The sequence below is a fragment of the Balaenoptera borealis genome, assembly GCF_965194805.1.
Source record: "Balaenoptera borealis genome assembly, chromosome: 15".
Taxonomy (NCBI): domain Eukaryota; kingdom Metazoa; phylum Chordata; class Mammalia; order Artiodactyla; family Balaenopteridae; genus Balaenoptera; species Balaenoptera borealis.
The window spans coordinates 91,104,836-91,126,229 of record NC_138871.1 but is presented as its reverse complement, the minus strand read 5'-3'; the positions used below and the strand labels follow the sequence as shown (position 1 = coordinate 91,126,229).

General features: G+C 52.8%; 1 protein-coding gene across 16 annotated transcripts in view; it reads right to left on the bottom strand.

The window, feature by feature from the left end:
• Positions 1-21,394, bottom strand: part of MYT1L (myelin transcription factor 1 like) — a 417,355-nt gene that overhangs the window by 24,135 nt on the left and 371,826 nt on the right. For all 16 annotated transcript variants that reach the window (XM_082357086.1, XM_082357077.1, XM_082357080.1 and 13 more), the window contains 3 exons: positions 15,035-15,097; positions 8,361-8,444; positions 6,874-7,095 (listed from right to left, as the gene is read on the bottom strand). In XM_082357086.1, coding sequence (XP_082213212.1) covers positions 6,874-7,095; positions 8,361-8,444; positions 15,035-15,097 — 369 coding nt within the window. The remainder of the gene's footprint in view (positions 1-6,873; positions 7,096-8,360; positions 8,445-15,034; positions 15,098-21,394) is intronic.

Genomic DNA, 21,394 nt, shown 5'->3' with positions numbered 1-21,394 from the left:
GCTGTGACCCCGGCTCCCAATGTTCATGGGCCCTTTGGGATTCACGGTTTGGAACAGATGTTGGATCTGAGCTTTCCCCTCCTTAGTGCTTTTTGTCAGATATTGGAATGCAGAGATTAAACAGTCGGGCCACCTGAGGTGCTTTCGGGGACAAAGGTCGGCGCAGGGTGGTGCCCAGGGGACGCGCCGAGCTGCCTGATGTGGGGCCTTTCCCAGGGGGCCACCTGGACCAGGGACCCGGCGGGAAGCTGGGCTTTTATGGGCAGTGGCTTCAAATCCCCCGAAGGTTTTCCCATGCAGCTGTGGGACCAGTACGGCCAGTGGTCCAAGGAGCAGCTCCAAGGAAGCGGGTGAAGCGGGGGCAGTGAGGCACGTGGCCGTGATGACTGGGGCTTCTTGGTGCTGGCGGCTCATCATCGTGGTGCCTCCTCTGGGGGCGCCGGCTCTGTCAGGGCAGGAGGCCCGCAGCCCCGGGAGCCTCCCCACGGAAAGGACTAGTCCCTCCGCGGGGCCTCGCTGCGCCCCTCCGCTTGGGGGTCCCAGCCCCGCGCAGAGCAGAGAGCAGCCCCCTGCGGGGGGCGGGGGTTGCCGCGTGCCCGGCCTCTTCCCGCATCCGAACCGAAGCAGAGAACAGGGCTGCTCGGCGTTCCTCTGTCCTCCTGACGGGCAGCCTGGTCGGACGACTCAGGGTTACGGAGTGAAATGGGGGCCCAGCTGGCTGAGTCCCGCAAACACTCCAGATCAGCACGAGGTCTGCTCTGCGTGAAAATGTTCTCCACCCCCGACAGCATCTACTCCTCTGGAGGGGCCACCTCGACCCTCCACCCTCCTCACCTCCTGCAGCTCACAGAGAAATCCAAAATGCAGACGTTTCCTCTCGTCGTAGAGCGAAGTATGATGTTTCCAGTATGCTTTTGTCAAAGAGAAGACCACCTGCGGGTCCGGGGGGCCCTGGCCATGCCTCCTGTTGCTCCCCACCCTCCGGCCAGGAGGCTGGGGTTCAGAGAGGGCGGGAAGGGGTGCATGACAGCCCCGGGGCCTGGACGAGAGCCCAGGAGGCAGCGGGAGCAGGAGGTTGGGGTTCAGAGAGGGCGGGAAGGGGTGCATGACAGCCCCGGGGCCTGGACGAGAGCCCAGGAGGCAGCAGGGGCAGGGCTGGTCTGCAGCCGGATCACAGCTCCTGGGCTGCGACGCTGTGGAATCTGGATTTACCATCAGCAGGTCTTGAGTAAGGAACGCTGGGGCTGCTTCAGTGTCCTCCGTCCCCACGTGTGGCTTGGGCGAGCGTGGCCCTGGCCTCAGTGTGAGACGGAACGGAAGGCCCACCTCCGTGCTCCTGGGCAGACATGGACCCGTCCTCAGAGGCCAAGGGCAGTGGGCATTCCACCTGGCGGGATGGCTGGGCGGGACGAAGAGGTCAGCCCTCTTCACTCCCTCTCCCTGGGCTCCAGCCCATGAGACCTGGTTTCTTCAGTACCTGCCCTGCGGCAGCCCTCTGGTCTTGCAGATGCACAGACAGACAGACAGACTGGGATACAGATGGTCCACGGATGAAGCCCCCAGACAGTCCTTGGTTGAATCCAACTTCCTCCTTACTGGCAGTAGTGTTCTCATCTCTAAAATGGGAACTATGCAGACCTCAGGGAGCTGTGGTTGCCTGTTTACATAGGTTTTGGTAAAAGTTATGGCTTCCCCACATTACAGAGAGGCAGGTGCCTAAAGGCCCACTCTTCTCCTTGGGCTCACAAGGACTACATTACCCAGCATCCCACGTGGACTACATTTCCCAGCATCCCACGCGGCCTACATTTCCCAGCATCCCACGTGGCCTACGTTTCCCAGCATCCCAGGTAGACTACATTGCCCAGCATCCCTTGTACTAGGTGATGCTATGGACCTGGTTCCACCCGTGGAATGTAAAGGAAGTGATCCGTGCTCCCACATCTCCCAGGTGGATCCTGCGTGTTCTTTCCCTCTCTGGCTGTGGAATGAAGACCACCCTTGGAGAATGTGCTGAAGGTGGCCGAGCCCTTTCCTCCTGTTCCCTCATCCAGTTCTGTCATGTGAGCAAGAGGTAAACTTCCACTCTTTGGAGCCAGTTTGGGTGTATCTGTTAAGGCAGGTAGCCTATCCAGCTCATATTTACATTGAACACGATGGTTGATTGCAAAAAAACCTCATAGTAAGTACTCAATATGGTGACTTATTTTTACCACAATTCTCTTGGGAAGTATCAAGCACAATAAACATCCTAAAAAAGCCTATCTACTCATTTATAAAGAACTGTAGAGGAACTGAAAATAAATAAATTAGGTCATGTGGTTCAGGTGGAAGAGGTTTAAGGGGGTCTGGGAGGTAATTTTTTAAAAAATTATTTTGGTCAAGCTCAGTGAGAGATGACTTACTTCTAAGATTATTTATTTATTTATTTGTTAGGGTTAGAATCGTGGCTTTAATTTTGAAGAATCCTCCTAATCTACAAAAAGTGGTAAGATTGGGGTGATAGCACAGTATGATCAGCACACCCGCACACAGAGAAGCGGTTCCACAGGTAAAGAACCCCTGCCCACGCCCTCCCTCCAGCCCACCCCCTCCCTCCTGCCCACCCCCTCCCTCCAGCCTGCCTCCCTCCTGCATCACCGGCCCCACAGTACACACAGTCCTGACACCCGCACCCAGGCTTGGGGGTGAGCCAGCTGAGCCATTGCCCCCCGAGCCAGCTGAGACCCTGGAAGAGCATCCTCTCTCCTGTCTTTGCTCCTGACACCTGTAACCCGGATCCTGGAATCCCGAGTCCCTGTACCCTTTCAGGCACCTCATCGTGCCTCTGATGAGATCCCAGTGCCTCGGTCTGCCTCTCAAGATCTGGCCCCATCAAGTCCCCGTGACCGCTCTGTGCCTTTAGTTCTTTTCACCCCTTGGTTTCATTCCTTCAGGTAAATCTCGTATCCAGATTCACCCCTCCTAGAAAACCCTCCCTTGCTCCCGAGCCCCTACGAGATACTCCCAGGTATTGTCTCCCACCCCACCCGCCGTTTTTGACGCAACCAATCCTAACCATAGAGTAAGCCAATTCCTAGTCGTTTATAGCAGCTCTGCCCGGGAAACAGGGACCGGGAGGAGGTCCTCCCACCCATCCTTACACGGAAGAAATGAGTGGAAATGATTTTGCAGCCAACAGGGACTGTGGGAGCTCAGGGCACGTGTCACCTCTCAATGTCCTTTTCCCAGACTATCCGTGTGGTCACCTCCCAAAGAGGAAAGTGGGGCGAGTGGGCTTCCTGGGACCCGGAAGCTGGGGCGGGTGCTCCCCCTTCATCCACGCACATTAGGAAGTGATCCTTTATCATCTCACTGGGTGGTCACAACTTGGAGGGAAAAGAGCAATAAAACAGGAATTTCTGTTTCCTTCCGCTCTTTTCCTGATTCTAAAAGCTGCTTTGCTTTCATGGCACATGGCATCTCAGGGTACCACCCATGTCTTTCTGGGAGGCCCCTCCTTACTGAGGCCTTAAAGGTGTGGGGAACCGGGCAGCCGGCCAGGCCCTGGGCCTCCGGGGGAAGAGGCGTACGGAAACCCTGCCAAGCCTGTGTTTGTGCCCAAGCCATGCTCTGCTCAGGATTTCGGTTCTTACACCTCCAGGGAACAACAATTCATCTACACAATAAAATAAATGAAAACTTGTTCAACAGTTGAAAATTGCAGGCTGACGTGCGACAGGACATGATTCAGCCTTAAAAAGGCAGGCGATTCTGACACAGGCTATGATGTGGAGGGACCCCAGGACGCTATGCAGTGCGAGATAAGCGATCACGGGTCAGACACCATGTGATTCCACTTAGGTGAGGACCAGAGGGTCAGATCCGCTGGAGAGTGGGTGCCAGGGGCCGAGGTGGGGGCTGGGAGTGCGTGTCTAGTAGGGACAGGGTTTCCCTGGGAAGGTGAAGGGCTCCAGAGGTGACAGTAGCAGTGGCTGCACAACAGTGAGACTGTACTTACTGCCCCTGAACTGGACACTTAAAAATGGGTAAGGCGGTAAATTTTATGTTTCGTGCTTTTTACCACAATTTAAAAAATGCAGGTCATCTCTCTCAGGGTCCTGCTCATCTCTCTAACCACTCCACCCCACGCCCGCGCCCCGCCAGACAGATTCACACCCGGAGGGAGGGCGCCCGCCCGTCATCTGACACCCCTGGGTTCCCAGCCCTTTCCACGCAGCATCTACATAACCTTCCTCCTCAGAGGTGACAGGTAGCAGGTCAGACTGTTCTGATTAAGCTTCACAGTGAAATAAAGTATCAGTCTCTGCGCGGCTCTGCCCACCACAAGCAGGGCCCCCACGGAGCTGCTTCTGAGATGCTCTGAGGGTCCACCCTCCAGCTCCATCTCACGGTGGAGCCGCGGTGCCCTGGACCAGAGCCCCGGCTCCCGGCGCAGGCTGGGCGGACCAGGCTGGTTGGTTGTTCCCTGGACTAGGTGAGCTCCTCCCGGGACCCTCCTTGGGGCTCTGGGTGAGCTGTCTGCAGACCCCAGGGCGCGTCATGGGGAATTCTAGGTGAGAGAGATTCTGCCCAAGTCACAGGAGTCACCGGCTGTGCCTGTCTTCACTAGATCCGTCCAGAGGTTCCCTCCAGCTGGTCAAGGCAAAGGCGCCTTTGAATCAACACCCGCCTCCTGGCCAGAGGCCCTGGGGAGATGTGTCCCCTGGGGGAAAAGAAACAGGGAAGGCCAGGAACCAGGAGAGCTTGGGCGTTTTTACGAGATCACCTCCGTCCTGGCACCTGGGTGTGAATCTGGAGGGTGAGCAGGTGTGTGGGGTGAGCCCAGCAGCACGGGGGGAGGGGTGAGCCCCGAGGGTCCTGCCTGGTGGTAGCGACTCTCGACTGAGTCCAGGGCGCTCGAGCCGTCCCCCCTGCGAGCCCTGAGGACGTGCTGAGTGACCAGCCTGCGAAGGCGAGCAGGAGCTGCTGGGTGGCTCTGAACGAAGGGTTATTCCTCCGACTCTGAGGCAGCAGTCCAGCCACAGGCTTGGAAACGAGCAAACGCCACACAGGCAGCAGTTACGCGCACGCCCCCCTCTTCTGCTGTAGTTTCTGGACACTGAGTGCTTACGTTCAATCAGAGAAGTGGAGCTTGTCTTCATTTGTGTCAGATTAGCCAACCACGTATACCCTCATTCACAGGTCGTGTGGGCAGGATTTTTAAATTTTTAAAAAATTTTATTGATTGCCCAAGACTTAAGGAAGTAGGCACTTTTTGGAGGGCATCTTGGCACTTCCTATCAACATGTAAAAACTAGCATTTTTGCTTCTAGGACTGTACCCTGAAGACACCCTGGCACAGGGACGTACAGAGGTCAGCAGAAGGGAGTTCCCTGCCGGGTAACATCCCATCTAGAGTGGAGACTGGGGGCCGCAGGCCGAGCCCTCCCTCTGGGCAGGAGGGGGCCGCTCTGAGCAGCAGTGAGACGTTTACCCGGCCAAGGACACACCTGCTGCCAGCTGGGCCTGGGGGTGTTCTGGTGAAGGGCCAGCCCTCGTCCCGTGCAGACGCCTAGGAAACACTGTGATCTATTTCTATCAAAAAGAAGAAACCGGCGGGCTTCCCTGGTGGCGCAGTGGTTGGGAGTCTGTCTGCCAATGCAGGGGACACGGGTTCGAGCCCTGGTCTGGGAGGATCCCACATGCCGCGGAGCAACTAGGCCCGTGAGCCACAATTACTGAGCCTGCGCGTCTGGAGCCTGTGCTCTGCAACAAGAGAGGCCACGATAGTGAGAGGGCCGCGCACCACGATGAAGAGTGGCCCCCGCTTGCCACAACTGGAGAAAGCCCTCGCACAGAGACGAAGACCCATCACAGCCATAAATAAACAAATAAATAAAATTTAAAAAAAAAAAATAAAGAAGAAACCGGTGTGCCATGGGGGTCAGGGGTCTCTGTGTCCCCGGGCACGTTAAGCCGGGCTGCGTGCCTCTTTGTTCAAGGGCGCTTTCTGAAGGGGGACGCGGGGACTTCCCGCCTTGGGGAGAGTCAGGGAAAGACACTCATGGCTCTCTTTAGGCCCCTTCGTCCCATCTGAGTCTCTACCTGAGCAGGAATTTCTTTCACAATAAAATCACTTCCTAAAAATGTTAAGGCGCATCGTCATGCATCACTCTGTTTGGCTCATTGTGTGTTCCATGCAGTTTTGCAGATGGAGGCAAGGTGCATGGGGTTTGAGGTCGGCGAGGCCGAGGGAGCCCCGTCGGTTTACGTCGCACGTGTGATGCTGTGTCCCCCCACCTGGATCCTGGGAAGCTGGGGCATGCCTGTGATTTGTCCACGCCAGTCATTCATCCTGACTTCTACAGGGAGTCACTTGCTTCAACAGAGCAAGCCTCTTCTTCTAAGGCAGCGTAGTCGCATATATAGATATTTTACAATTAAGCACATAACAATCAGTGGCAAAGATTGGCTCTTCTGTAGGTTTTCTGATGTATCTGATGAGGCCCCTGTAACCAAGTGCCACCCACTTTCCTCGAGTGGGACCTGCCTGCAATATTCAGCCAGAACGAATAACTAAATCCACAGATACTCCTGTGAGCGTGTGTGCGCGCGTGGGTAAAATGACAGCCTATTTCTTTCTGCAGATCCTGATCAAAGACATTTGGAAACCTCTACGTACATACAGACGTGGTAGGACGCGTCTGTGCCTTTCAAAATAAATTTGTTTGTTTCCTCCTTTCTCGAGCCTCAGAATGTCATGAGTTGCTACCATAGTCTTCGGGGTCTCCTCTCTCAACCTGAGGGATGGGCGTGGCGCCATCGCGGGCCAAGCGGCGCCCCCGGCCTCCCCACGCCGCCCCGGCACAGAGCCTGGGCGGGTGCACTCACCTGCGGTGCGTGAGGAAGCTCCCGCTGACGTGCCCGGACCCGTCACAGCCCGGCGTGGGGCAGGACATGCCCTCCGTCTTGACGGACTTCCAGGAGAACTGGGAGCCATTGAGGTACCCGTCCTTCTGTCTCTTGGCCGCCAAGGGGCACCCGGACGCACTTCGGTGGGAGGCGTACTTGCCGGTGATGTGGCCCTGGCCATCGCACCCGGGCACGGGGCACCTGGGGGACAGAGGGGCAAGCTTGGCTGTCTCGCCACCCTACGCCTGGTGGCCCCACAGCAAGGTCAAGTTAACCTGACACGAGAGACAAACCAGCATCCTCTCTACTGCAGCAGAAGGAAAGAAAAAGAAAAGTCACGAAAAGACACCACCTAGCGGAGCCGTGAAGTAGTTCACCCTCCTGGAAACCCTGGTCCAGGGCAGGTGGGAAGGTTTCCTGGAACAGAAAGTCCAGGCTTAGTGAGGGATGCAGATGCCGTGCGTGAAAAGGAAGAACCAGTTTGTTGGAGCAAGTGAGATGCGGGCATCTGTTCGAGAGGCAAGTCACAGCTTTTATGGTGGAGATGTGCAAAGTCAATGGGAAACTGCAGGATTATTTTTAAAAGATTGTCGTATAAACCTGTGTTCTTCTCAGGAGCTAGAGAATATTCATTTGTTTGGCTATGTTTTCTGAGACCACAGCATACCCTTCCAGCTAGATAGGTTTTTGAGCAGCAGAGGTGGTATTTAGTTAAGTTTCCTGGCATAGCTTTGGCACGAGGTACCCCAGGGGCACTTTTTTGTTTTTTTTTTTTGTTTTTTTTAATAAATAGGAAAATCATTGGTTGGAGCTAAGGTTCAACAACAGGGTAATTAAATCGTGCTTCTGAAACTTCTCTATTGCAGGTTACGGCAAAGGGCTGAGGACGCACAGCCAAACCGCAAACACATTTTAATATTAATTTTTTTGTTTTAATCAAAACTTTTCTCCAAGACACTGAATGAGATTAAAATTTCAGGAAGATGGCAACAGGTTTATCTCACAGACTTCTGAGACCCAGGCTCACCGGGCAGCGGTTCGGGGCAAATGCCTGTGGGGAGGGGTGGGGGGCTAGCCTTCTACCCACCGTGCTCTCCATCCCGCCGTAGCGAGAAGCAGAGTACAGACAGCTAAGCGACCTTCCTAAGCTGGAAGTCAGCCAAATGTTCACTTTAGCTGTTGTAGTTAATAACTTCCTATACTCTCATGGACCTGCCTTTCCCAGTAAATTACACTGCTTTTCCCATCCAGGGTAGAGGGAACTTTCCTATACTTAGGTTACTCAGAGCAGCGGATGGATGGATGTTTGGTTATCACCTCACCTGTCATTCAGAGGATGTTTCTGGTCCGTTAGCAGGTGTGCATGGTCTGGTTTCAATGCTGTGACCTCACGCTTGACCGACCTCTGCAAGCCTGACCTCCCCGCCAGCCCCCCGCTTCCCCGACCTGCCCCCCGGCCCACATACCTGATCGGCTCCTGGTCTTCCTTGTCCTCTTTGCTCTGTGCTATCCTGATGCCACTCTTCTTGGCTCTCGGGCAACCTGAAAGGCTAAGGAAGAAGCGTGATTTCAGGGAGCGCCCACGCTGTTCACCCTGTAAGCCCCTTTCACTGTCGATGGGGCTCTGACACAGTTTCCTCCAGAAGCTGGTGCTTCTTGGCATGAAAACGATATCCTGGGGGCAGCTCCTCTGTGCTCCCCCTAGGCCTTCAGACACGGTCAGGCCCCCGCGAGGGTGCCCAGAGCCTGGGTGGGAGAAACCGGTGTCAGGAGTCGCCAGGAGAGGCCGGGCTGACTTGCCAGAGGGGGATGAGCTTCCTGCACAGAAGGGGCCACGGGGAGGAAGAAACGCACGCCTCCCCAGTCCTTCTTGGTGGCGTTCCTGTGGCCAGATTCCAGAGCCCTTCGTCTTGGGAGGGGGCGTGTCCTGGGCATCTGTCCCCATGTACCTGAATATGGCTTCCCGTGGCATCTGCAGAAGATGCAGTGCAAGTTGACCAAGCTTATTCTATTTAATTTTGGAATTTTGGAAATAGCGGCTCACGTTGTCTAAAGGAACTTTGCTAGCTGGAATGTCTACATATGAGTTTGTTTCTGTTCAACAACAGCTAACTGTAGGCTATTAGGCTATCAGATGTGAGATTATATAGAATAAGCGGGAATTTCTGCAGAGAACTGGAGAACCCGGCACTGGACCGTTTCTGGAGCCCCCAGGGAAGTGCGGAGGCAGAGGCCCCGGGGCTGAGCCAGGGCGCGTCCGGGCGGGCTGTGCCCTCCACTCGACCGTCCTGACCCCAGTACGTGCTTTCCTGCCGGGTCTGGCTTCTGTCTGGGCACACTGGCCCTCAGGCAAGGGCCTGGCTGTCATGGGGGGCACCCCCATCACCCCATCACCTCCTCTTGGTGCTGTTCCATGTTTGTGCAGGCGCCTGGCTCCTCTCTGTAAAGCTGCAGCTCCCAGCAGGGGCGCGGCAGGGTCCGGAGCCCCCCGCCCCTCGTGTCTCCATTTTCACGTGCTCCAGCTCCCCTCGCATGCGGCCTCCCTCCCTCCGCCGCTTCACCTGTCACCCTCTACGGGAGAGCAAAAGAGACACGGTGCGTGCGCCTTGATTCACTCTCTCCTGCTCCCTCCATCTCTCTCCTCCTTTTTTGGATAAAAATTTAGAAAGTGGGGGCTGCGTTTTCACCCCTCTGGCCCCCCCGGGTCTTCTGTGAGAACTGCTCTTATCCGGGCGGGTCACGGTGACCCGCGGGAGCCGGGACGCCGCCTTCGCACCGCATGACCGGCTGCAGCTCCTGACGTCCTGCTGGGGCCCGCGTCCGGCCTCGGCTCGGCGGGTCCGCGATCTGGAAACTCCGCGGTCCGCTTGGCTTGCTCTGCCCATGCTGAGCCGGTCCCCCGCCAGGCCCTGCTCTGTCCTCACGCTGCCACGGCTCCTTGGTCTCCAGGTACCAGGTGGCGATGACTCCCAGCCGCCCCTCTGCAAGCCGTGCTCCGACGACCGCTGCCCGCGGGGGCTGGGACACCGTCGCTGCTGCTGCTACCGGAAAACTCACCAGCCTCCCCGGCCGAGCCCACGCCACTCCCGTCTGCTGCTCTCAGGGCCCGGAAGCCGGGTCACCCACGGCCGTTCCCGGGTCTTCTCTCCCACGAGTCCTGTGGCTCTTGCGTCCTGAGTGCCTTCTGAATCGATGTCGCCCCTGCTCCCGGGATGAGGCGTCAGAGTAGCAGCACTCAGCTGCACGCACGTGCGGTCTGCTTAGTCTCTCCCCCCGCTTCTGACTCACTTCAGGATGGGCCCACCGCCCTGCACGCAGCACCCAAGGCTCCTGGTTCGCGGCGCCGCCAGCCCTGCTGTCCCTGCCCCACGCGGTCCTCTTGGAGGCTTCCGGCACGTCCCCGTCCCGGCCAAGCCATCCTCGGGCCTCACATCCCTCCCCGTCTGCTCGGCCTCAGCCTGGACGGTCTTCCTCCAGGAAGTCTCCTCTGCCCACCTGCCATCCTGACAGCAGCCCTGGGGCTCTCACGGCCCCCGGTCACCGTGGCGTTTCTCACTCCATCCTGGTGACTGGCCATTCGCTCGTCCACACGAGTGTCAGTTCCCTGTGTGTTTATTCTCCTTTCTTCCTCTGATTCGCAGGCCAGTGCCTTGCACAGAGCAGGTCATAGTTAGATGCTTGTCGTGAGTTAATCAGTGAATGACTAGGAGGGGTGGGAGGGACTCGCGGATCCTTCCCGGGAGCCCGTCTTTCCTGCCTGTCCCCAGACGGGGACCTTAGTGGTGAAGGGAAGCCACAGGCCAGGACGCTGGCCAGGGAGCCTGGCTCTGTCCTGCCCCCGCCTCCTTCACTCTGAACTTGGGAGAGAGGTGAGGCTCTGCGTCCTTGCCGACATGGGGCTGGGAGTGAAAATAAACTGGAACAGAACCAAAACAGAACAAATAGCACAGCAGGGAACTTAGTCTGGGCCCGACTCTGGCTCCGAGGAAACCTTGGCTCTGACACGGGTTGGCCTGGAATCCCGGCATCCTTGTCTAGGTGAGGAAGTCCACAGCCGGCTCTCCCAGGCCGGTCTGTGGTCACTGTCACCTCTGAGCGTGGGTCCCGTGCGCTGGCCGCTCACATGCCCTTAGGAGGAAAGCAACACTCGGAGAGTGAGATTATACATGCAAATGCTCTTGGTACATAGTGAGTGCTCAGTACAGCTTGTCTTTTGTTGTCAGAGAACATTCTGGAGCCCGAGGGGTGCCACTGCTCTGCGAGATGGGGAGGGGTCCCGGGGGAGTCAGATTCGTGCAGCATCACCGTTTGTGAAAAACCTGGGTGCCACCTCTGCCTCGGAGCACCCGCTCCAGGCCGTGGGGCCTGCTGCTATTTGCAGGTGGGAGGATGGAGTCGGAGGCGGCCTGGGGAGGCCACGGGGAGGACCTGGCCAAGAGGTCGCTGTGCCAGCCTGTCTGGAAACTGTAGGAACAAGCCAGCCTGGAGAAGGGTCAGGAGAAGAGAAAAGAGGCCTGGAAATAGGATCTTTGAGGGAGAGAGCTATCTCTATCAAATTTTTTTTTTCTATCGTGGTCTGAAGACAAGAAGACTAAGACACAGCCTGAACTCCTCTGTGTGCGATGCTGAATGAGGTTTCTCCACGGAGGACAGAGGGGAGACAAAGCTTCTGACGATGGGGATTTTTTGATAGAACATCAGAGATGGTCAATAATATTGATTAAAATGGACTTTAAAAAGCTTCAGAGGTGATGTTGAGACAGAAAACCACATCAGCATTACAACCCAAACTAGAGCAAGGCAAACCAGATCCCACCTGGGGTCGGTGGGGTGGCCCTCCTTTCCCTGTGTGAACTTCGCAGGCCGTCCCAGGTGCAGAGGTCCATCCACGACCAGATGTGTGACGCTGGCGGTGGCCCCTCGGCTGAGTTCTGTCTCCGACATGTCATCGCTCAGAGTGTGTTTCCTCCAGCGCAGAGAGAAATGAGATCACCTGCCGCTCAGGGTGGCTCTGAGGCTGGTGGGGCCGAGTAGACTCTCCGAGTTCCCGCGACAGTGCCTGGGACACACAGTCCTTGGTGGCAGCTACATCAGGGAGAAGTGACCTCCTGTAACGTAGACAGCATCTGGATGTGTGCATTCGGCCTGGGGGCCGGGGGTGGGGAGTCCCAGCCACAGCTGCTCAGCGGGACCCGAGGGTCCTCGTGCTGTGACCGTTCTGCCCCCTGGAGCCTGAGGACGGGCATGCAGACCTCTTTTTGTTGCGCTTCGCAGACCTTGCATTTTTCACCAGCTGAGGGTTGTGGCCACTCCGAGTCAAGCAAGTTCTTTTGGCTCCATTTTTCCAACAGCACTTGCTCACTTCGTGTCTCTGTGTCACATTTCAATAGTTCTCGCACTTTTCAAGCTTTTCTATTATTGTTATATCTGTTATGGTGACCTGGGATCAATGATCTTTGATGTTACTATTACAAAAAGACTACAGCTTGCCAAAGCCTCAGATGATAGCTAGCATTTTTTTTTAGCAATCCAGCATTTTAAAAACTAAGGTAATTACATCATTTTAGATGTAGTGCTATTGCACACTTAATAGACTACAGTGTAGTGTAAACATAACTTTTATATGTGCTGGGAAACCAAACACGTGCTTGACCCGCTTTGCCGTGGTCTGGGCTGTATTGCAGCGAGTGGCCTGGAGCCGAGCCTGCGGTATCTCTGAGGTGCCTGTGACTGCCTGGTACCCTGGCACAATTTAGCAGAAGGCTAAGAATCGGTCCCTGAGGGGAGTTTCCCTGTGGTTTGCAGGTAGGTAACAACGCCTCATGTTCCTGGGAACGGATCAAGTAAGAGTAACCCCGAAAGGCGTGTTTCTACGTGTACTTATGACCTTCCAGGGTCATCGGGCCTGGGGGGCTGCTTCTGTCTTTCCTCAGCGTCCAGTGTGCACAGGGCTGTTACCCTGGCCCCACTTCTGCCCAGCCAAGAGCTCCAGCCCACTCTAACTTCTACGCATGGAAGGTATTCTCGGATAAACGATACTGCGAAATGTGCTCTACTTCTAATATGCCACCCCCTGTAGGGCTGTATGTAGCACTGAAATGTGCTGAAAGCCAAATCAAATTTACTTTCCAAATGTACAGAGCAATCCTGGTGCTATTTAGTCCAGGCACAGAGTATAGCTTAAATCCAAGCTTAAATTACGTTTCATTCACAAGTTTACGCTATACGAATATACCCACCATTCTAAAATATACGTTAAGTGCATGCACATGTTTAAATTATGAATAAATTTACATGATGTCAAACCAAAAAAAAGTAGTAAAATAGACATTTGGATACGAAATGACCAGTAAATGTTCACTTTTAGTTTGCAGGCATTATTCAGTGCTGGGAATTCTGGCCTTGTGAGGACTGAGATAAATTCTAAGATCAATTAAAATAAAGAGTAGCATAGAATGTGCTTGACTTAGATACTTAACTAGAGCTTTATTTTATTTTATTTCATTTTCTCTAAACCAGTGATCCTACTCTGGGGATCCCTTTTGGAATGTATTCACCCTCGTTCTACATTCACAATACAGCAGCTGGCTCTGGGCCGCCTGGTAAGACCAGCAAGACAACCTGGCAAGGCTCCTCTCGCCCCCGTGGTGGGTGGCAGTGGCCCTGGGAACACTCGGACGTGCCTGCAGACACCTAGTCGTCACGAATGGGGATGGCGGTGCCGCCGGCATCTAGTGGGTGGAGCCAGGGATGCTCCGCAAAATCCTACAACGCGTGGGACGGCCCCCAGAGCAAAGAATGATCTCACCCCGAGTGCCCGCATTGCCCAGGTGGGCAGCCCTGGTCTAGAGAACGGGGTGTTTTCATCAAGTCAGTGTGAAGAAGCCACCCATAAATCGAATAATTCAGTTCTCCTTGTTGGTCATCATAATCCCTACTTTCCCCAGACCTGAGCTGTTGAAACGATGCTCCCAAACAGTTGGGAAGTGACCACAGAAGCCTGTGACCTTGAGGAGGAAACAGCCCACCCTGCCGGCTCCGTCTCTAAGCCAAGCTGAGCCAGCCGGCCCGGGGGCGTCCCCTGCTCTGAACGCCGGGATCTGGTCACTCGGGCGGCCACACGGCGTGGACCCCCCGTGACCCACACAACCCACTCTGCTTGTGGGCGGTGCACGGGCTGTGGGGTGACCCACACCAACTGTCCTGACTCCCTCCCTCCCTCTCTCCTTCCCCCTCCTTTCTCTTTTCTCTTCATTTTTGTTGCTGTTTTTTGTTGGGGAAGTATTTAAAGCTGAAGGGCTCATCCACATTCCGACTGCCCACTTTATAATCTGATTTTAGAGGGTGGCAAGGCAACAGCTATGTTGTAACATGGTTTGTTTATTTGTTAGACACAGCTCCCCTTCCCACATTGGAGACTTCGAGTTACGAGGGTCTCCGTTCAGAAAGGCTCTCGTCCTGACCTTGGCTTGTTGATCCTGACTGAACATGACAAGGAATTCTTGCTCCTGCCCACGGGGTCTAGACCCACCTTTGTGCAGATGTTGTACCAAAAGGCTCTTTCAATCCACTTCTAACATAGGGCCTGGTGTAAGACAGACGTTTGTAAACGGTTCAGTGACCATGGGCCTCTTGCTGTCTCATACGACTGACTCCTCACGCCGTACTTAGAGGCTCCCTGCTCTTTGGGACCGGCGGGGCCTGGGATTTGGAAGGTCAAGCATTTCTGTGTGTTCAGCTCTGCTGATCTCTGCTTATAATAACCGTACAGCTTTGTGGCTCAAATCTCAATATTTAAGAGATCCACTCTCAGTGGGATTAGCCTGCTTGTCTCTCAATGGCTGTCCTCTGGCATCTTATAACATCCTGCCTCTTTTTCTCATCCCTTTTCAATTTAGAAAGACGTGCTCCTGGGTGCCTTGAGAAACGTTTCTTGCAGATGGAGCCGGTGGCACCATGAGGGGGATGTCAGAGGGGGGCCGTGGTCCCGAGAGCTGGTGTGCTAAGCGAGGCCCCTGGGGACAGCCCCGTTGTGTGGGCGAGGGCCTCTAGACCCTTAATTCACCAGTGGAGGCAACCCGAGCCCCCGTTAGGGGTCCCGAGCATGGAGGGGGTGTTTGCGGGAGCGAGCCGTGCATACCTCCGATGGGAAGCGTAGTTGCCGGTGATGTGCCCGGAGCCGTCGCAGCCAGGGGTGGGGCACCTGCAATTACAAAGGCACATTGAAAGGCATCAAACCCCTGAACAAGTCACTTTCTTATTTATACAGTTCCAAAGTCTCTTTAATCCTGAGCCTCCCTGGGTGAGGAGGCGAGATGGAGCTGGAGGGTCCCCCCTGGGCTCGTGGGGCGTCCCCATCCTGGTCCACCACCAGGTGCGGCTCGGACCCCTTCTTCCCTCCGCGCACAGCGGTGCCGTCCAGGGACCAGCGATCTCGGGCCAGCTGCCCCTCCTCCACAGCCGGGCAGCACCTTGGTCCCCAGGTGTTCACCCCACGTTCCCACCCCTTCCGTTATTACTTCAAGTTCAGTGGAACCAGTCACAGCAGGGCCTGTTGCTGCACCATCCGAACACGATGCAAGATTTTTCATGAAAAGGCACACACGGTGGCCCGAGACTGGTCCCTGTCTAAACTCAAGACAGCGGCATTGCAGCAGGCCCGTCACAGTGACCCCTCCCAGCCCTGCTCCTGGTTGACCCCAGAGGCCGGCGCGGGCAGCCTCCTGTGCCAGCCCTGGGAATTAGACTAGCTGTCTTTCAGACCGTCATCGGGCACTCAGGTAGCTCTGATTTACCTTAAAATCCTTGTTACTTTTAGCTGACTTGAGTAGGGAGTAGGGCACAGATCTCTCTCGGTCAACAAGCCAAGTCAGCTGAGATGCTGAGATTACTTTGGGCACCTAGGCTGCCTGAGTTTAAACCTTTCCGGGAAACTGCATGCAGTCTCTTAACTACCACATTGCCACTGTGCTAATGGGAGCGGATGTTTTCCCAAAGCGTTTTATGACCATTGCCCTCCGTGGAACTTCTTAAATAAGCCATGTCAGGAAGAAGCAGTCCTACAAAGACACTTTCACTTCAACCTACATCAGCTGCATCTGCACCCACCAGGAATGTAAGAATTAAGGACAAAAATTAAGAAAAAAATGTTTTTCTTTTCACTAAATTTTAACTCTCAAGAAACAAGGATGAGATGATTTAGTAACAAAATTACCACCCAGTAGTAACACTCAGATCATGCCCTGTGCTCCCCCCCACCCCGCTACTCAATGAGCATCTGAATTCCTGGCAAGGACAAAAATCACAAATTAAACATGGTTAATAAATGTAAATGCTTCTAAGAGATATCAATTTGCTTTCCACTCAGAAAGCCACCCTGGATATTGGATGTTGGGTTAAGGCCAGCAGATTACTCGCTTGCAGACAGACTTTCGCAAAACCAGTGAGAGTGTCAGGGAGGGTGATGGACATTCATGCAGCTGGGCTGAGTTCAAGGGCGTGAATGTCACCGTTTGACAGTTAGATGTGCCATCAATTGTTGGTATTTAGAAACTGCCAATTCTCATTTAGTCCTGAGAAAAGGAACATGATTACAGATCTCAGGTATAGAGTTGATACTTGGCATAGCCTATGAAGGGTTAAAGTTTATAGACTGTGCTGTGGGAGAATAAAAAAGGCACTGAGGGAAAAGGGGTCGATGTGTGTAAGTGGAATCAGGGTTTAAAAATAGGAGTTTGAGGCAGAAGGAGTTTAACGCTGTCCTTACATCAAAACAATACCCTGAATCGGATTGTTGGCCTGACTGTCATTAAAGTAACAGCTGTTCATGAACTTAAAGTTTGATCTCAAAACTATTCTGTCAATAATGACTTAAATGACTGAATTTAACTGATTTCCCAAATGGCACCTCATGTGGAGACACCCCCAACCCCAGAGGGAGGAAATTTTGAAAGCAATAAAAATCATTCTAAGAGAAGTTAATCTCCATGCACATTTCTGTTTTGAAAATGTATCAAGAAACAGAAATGTTTCCTACCAGCCAATAGTATACATGTGGCCTTGCTTTTTGGTCAAAAGAAAAAAAATCCTTAAAGTCTTCCTAATTTAAGTGCCTAGTGCAAATTTATTTAAAATTTTTTCATTTAAACATGAGTAGAAATTTTTTAATGTCTTTTTTTTGATAGAGGCAGGATGAGGTTGACATATTCTGTTCAAATTTAAGTAGGCATTTTAACCAAAATCATGCAAATGAAAACCAGAATTTACTAATTATAAAAAAAAAGAGAAAAGGATTTTGGAGTAGTTTTTGTGTGTTTAAGCCATTTACAAATGCATCATCTGATAAAAAAGAGGCATTTAAAATGTCCTTTGTCACCATGAAAACAAAGAAAATGTTATTGGCTCATTTTCAGAGACTTCACGGTGTCAGGAAAGAATAAACATTCTCAGAAAGAGGCCTGGCTTTCTTGAAAAGTTTGTTATTATTTTCAGGGTTTCAAGTTCGGCAGATGGGGTCCAATCCCTGGCCTGCCACTTGCTGGCTGCGAGAATGTGGGGAAATTAAACCTCCAAGGTCACGCCCCTCAGCCGGGGGAAAAGGACGGAGGAGGGGGCTTGTCTGTGCTTGCTGGGACCCTGCCGTCCCCTGGAGCTTCAGGACCACAGGGCTCCGTGCAGGCTGTGAACGCACGCTCACAGCACCCACCCCTGAAAGAGCCAGCTCTGGTTTCTCGAGGGTGTTAGGTTGGCGTTTTCATCTTTAGATGGTGCTCCTGGACCACACGAGGCAGCCCTGCATGGGCCCTCAAATATTCTTTCTTCTACCAGCTCTGTGATGCTCATTTCATGTTCCTGTTCAAGACTTTAAGGTTTTTAGAAACTCTGAGAGGTATATACAAATTTCCTCGCTTTAATAAATCTCATCATTCAAAAATACGCAGTTTTCTGAAGTGGGTGGATGTGATCATTCATGCAACAAAAGGGGTCTTCGCTCCAGGACCCTTGGTAACAGGCTGCTGTAAAATCGATGCACAGACATTCGATTTGCACCTCCCCATCTAAGAGCACGTCTTTTCCATGAAGGGAGGCCCCTGTGGGATCATCCAGATCCCCCGTGGATAAAATCAGAGAGCAGCGTGTGCTGCACAGCTTGGCTTTAGAAATGGCAGCAGAGGTTGACTGGGTTTCCATGGAAACTCCCGACAAGGCAGGCGCTGGTGCCGGGCGCTAGGCGCCTGGCACCTCGGGGAGGCCACCCAAGCCGATGGTCCTCCCTCTTCCCTGCCAGTTGTCACTGATACTCCCACCAGGTCTATTTTAAGTTCCTATGGTTAGAGATGTAAAGTTGTGACAAATAAAACACTTGCTTCTTCATTTTTTCCTCTCCACTCCGAAGGTAGTATTGGTAAAAACACTCTGAGACAGGAAATGATGAATACGTAATCTTAGAATCTCTGTAAATTCCAGACAAAAATATTGGTGATCCTTTGCCTTGTCTGTGATCTTGCATCTGCCTTGGAATTTAAGCAATATCGAGAGAAAGTAATTTGGGGGTAGTTCATGTTACTATCTGGCTGGAAAAATTGGTCTTGTATAGACATTTAAGAATATCGATGGAAAAATCATAATAAAGTGCTTTAAGCCATGTTTACACTTTTGCAGAATCCAGGCAAAAATCTAAAAAAAAGAAATCAGGACCACTCACAAACTGCTGGATTTCTGATTTCCTGGAACTAGCCTGTCTCAGTAGGAACGGACTAGATTTCTGTGGCTTCTGTAGGTCTAGGACGTCAGAAACATCTCTGAGCCCGAACATCCTTGAAGACCATTTGTGCTCCTGACTTTCTCCTAACCGCCTACCCCCAAGAGAATCATTGCGGCTCACACCTCCATGGGGGTCTGAGACATATCATCAAAGGAGAACGTACTATCTGTGCATTACAGTACGTATCGTGGGAATCCTCTGATTTGCACAGGTGCACATCACAAAATGTGGCCACAGACCAGCTTCTCCCCTGTGCCTCTGATTCGCCCTTCTGTAAGACAGATAACCCCTTCCTGTGATTTTTCTCCCATTTACAAAACCACCACCCTGACACAGGGTAGCAGAAATGGAAATAGTTCAATCTACTGACTGAAGTCGTGTGATCTCCTAATTATCGTATTCCATCATCCTCTCTCTCTTTTGAAATGAAATGAGGATTTGATAAGTAGTTGTATTAAGGCATTGAAAGTGCAGCTTTTTCTTTGCAAGAGGAGGGCCTCTCCTTAAACGATGCACACACGGTGTCCTTGCTGCCGCCTGTCCTGGGCTGAGACAGGTGGGCTGTCGCATCGGCGCATCGACAGGGGGGCAGCGGACTCCCCAGGAAGGCGTCCAGGGCGGCCTCAGATGCACGTCCGTTTGTTCTCAGCAATCAGGGCTGCCGGACATGATGTGGGCAAGGACCCAGAGCTGGGCAGTCTCTCTCCGTCCACCTGGAGGCCAGCCTCGCCGGCCAAGCAGCAGGACCCCGAGGGTGCTCTGGCCCGGGAGTGGTTGTGGTCTGGTGTGGCCCCGTCTGCCCCAGCGCCTGCTACACCGGCGGGATGGGGCAAGGGCGGCCCGTCTCCCCCAGAGCCGGTTTGCAGGGAAAAATGTTTTGAGGAGACTCATGGTCTTTCATCTTGATAAAGTCAATTACTTATTTTTAAAAATCTTACAAATAAAGGCTGAAAGCACTGCCGCGGGTTTGAACTGTCCCTGGGGCTCACCTCGCCTGTTTGAACCCACCCTACGAGGTCGACCTGCACACGTGCCCTGATTCTGAGTGTAGTAGCTGAAACAGACAGAAAAATGCTCACTGAACATGTGGGATAATGATTTAAAAGGTCAGACTGAGATTCTGGGAGTTCTTTGAAGAATTTCATGGTGTGCTTCTTTAATAGCCTTTTTTGTCCCTTTCTTTCATGACCACTCTAACAGGGGAACTTGTTAAATAAAACACAAAATACTCTCAATTTTGAATACTCTCAATTTTAAAAGAAACCATGAAAATGTAAAATTAGGCCTCGTCTAGAGTAGGAAAATATATTTGTGATATGATTCAGGTCACCTACGTAAAAGACTTGCCCCATTTATATAAAAAGTTCAATTCAAAAACATTGTTTGGCTTAAAGAGATGTGGTTCTAAAAATTTATATCTTTATTTTGAATTTTTTGTCATATAAATGGGAAACAGTAAAGAAATGCAGAGGAGTGCAAAATAAAGGCATTTTAAAATATTTTAAAAGGTATTTTAAAATATTTTAAAAGGTATTTTAAAATAAAAGGTATTTTAAAATCAGTAAGAATATACTGATTCTCACGCTGCCCCTCTGCAATTTTCTCTCCAAGCAGAAAGAAACCGGGTCACTTAAAAGCAGTATACATCACTTCTGTCCAATTTCCTGGGTATATTACCGGAAACTCTGAGGAAAGCCAAGATCTCGTAAATCACTTTTCAGTTTGTACAACATCCAGTAAGTTTCTCTTTTTTTGGAATTCGGTATTGAGTATGCAAACTTTGACCTTTCTCCCCCTCTGACCCCTGCCAAGCACATGTCACTGGGTGCCTCCCCCTGTCCACTCCCCCAGGCCCCATGTTTCACCCCGTCCCTTTTCCCGCCTCCCGTTAAAAGTGGCAGGTGACACAGGAGCACAGAAGACACGCACTGAGGGCGTGGGCACAAACCCATGACGCCAGTGCGGGTTTCTGGGATGGGGGCTGGGCGGGGGCAGGGGTCCTGGTCGGCGCTATGCCACCTGCACGGCCACCGCTCGCCTGCAGAGGGGGCTGGCGGGTGCCCTTCCCTGCCCGGCCCTTGGGAGACAGGCCTGGGGGAGGCTTCTGCAGACTGGCCTCCCACCTTCCTCCCCAAGACGCACCCCACAGTTCCTCCTGTTCCCGAGAGTCATGTGAGGGCCTTTACCCGGGATGCTTGGAACCTCCCAGGATTTTGAATTTCTACACATTTCAAGTTCTGATATTAGTAGACTTTGGGTGAAAGTCTTGATTTCAGATAGGACATGTAAACCAAAACCACCTTTTTCTTTTGGTTCCAAGCACTTTTCTTTTTAAGTTATGCTCAAATACAAACAAACAAATGAAAAAGAATTATAAAAGTACCCTTAACATAATTTTTTTTTTTAAATTTCATTTTGGTGATTCAGATACCATTTTGGAATGGGCTGGGCCTCAGGTTGCTAAGAGAGCGAGCGTCACCCTGCAGATAAAGTTCAGAGTTGTGGGTATAGGGGACCCAGGGCTGCGAGAATGCCCACGGAGCCGTGGGGTGGGCATGGGTGGTGGCTTGGTGGGCGCAGGGCTTTCACCAGAGCCACGATGCCCGCTGCCTGCACTCACCAGAGCACAGGCTCCGTTCTGCCAAGACCGTTTGGGTGATACGCTTACCATACAACCCGCTGATAAACGGTGTTTACTAGTAGGTTTAAATTCTGCCTTAGAGGCTCACACGCCTG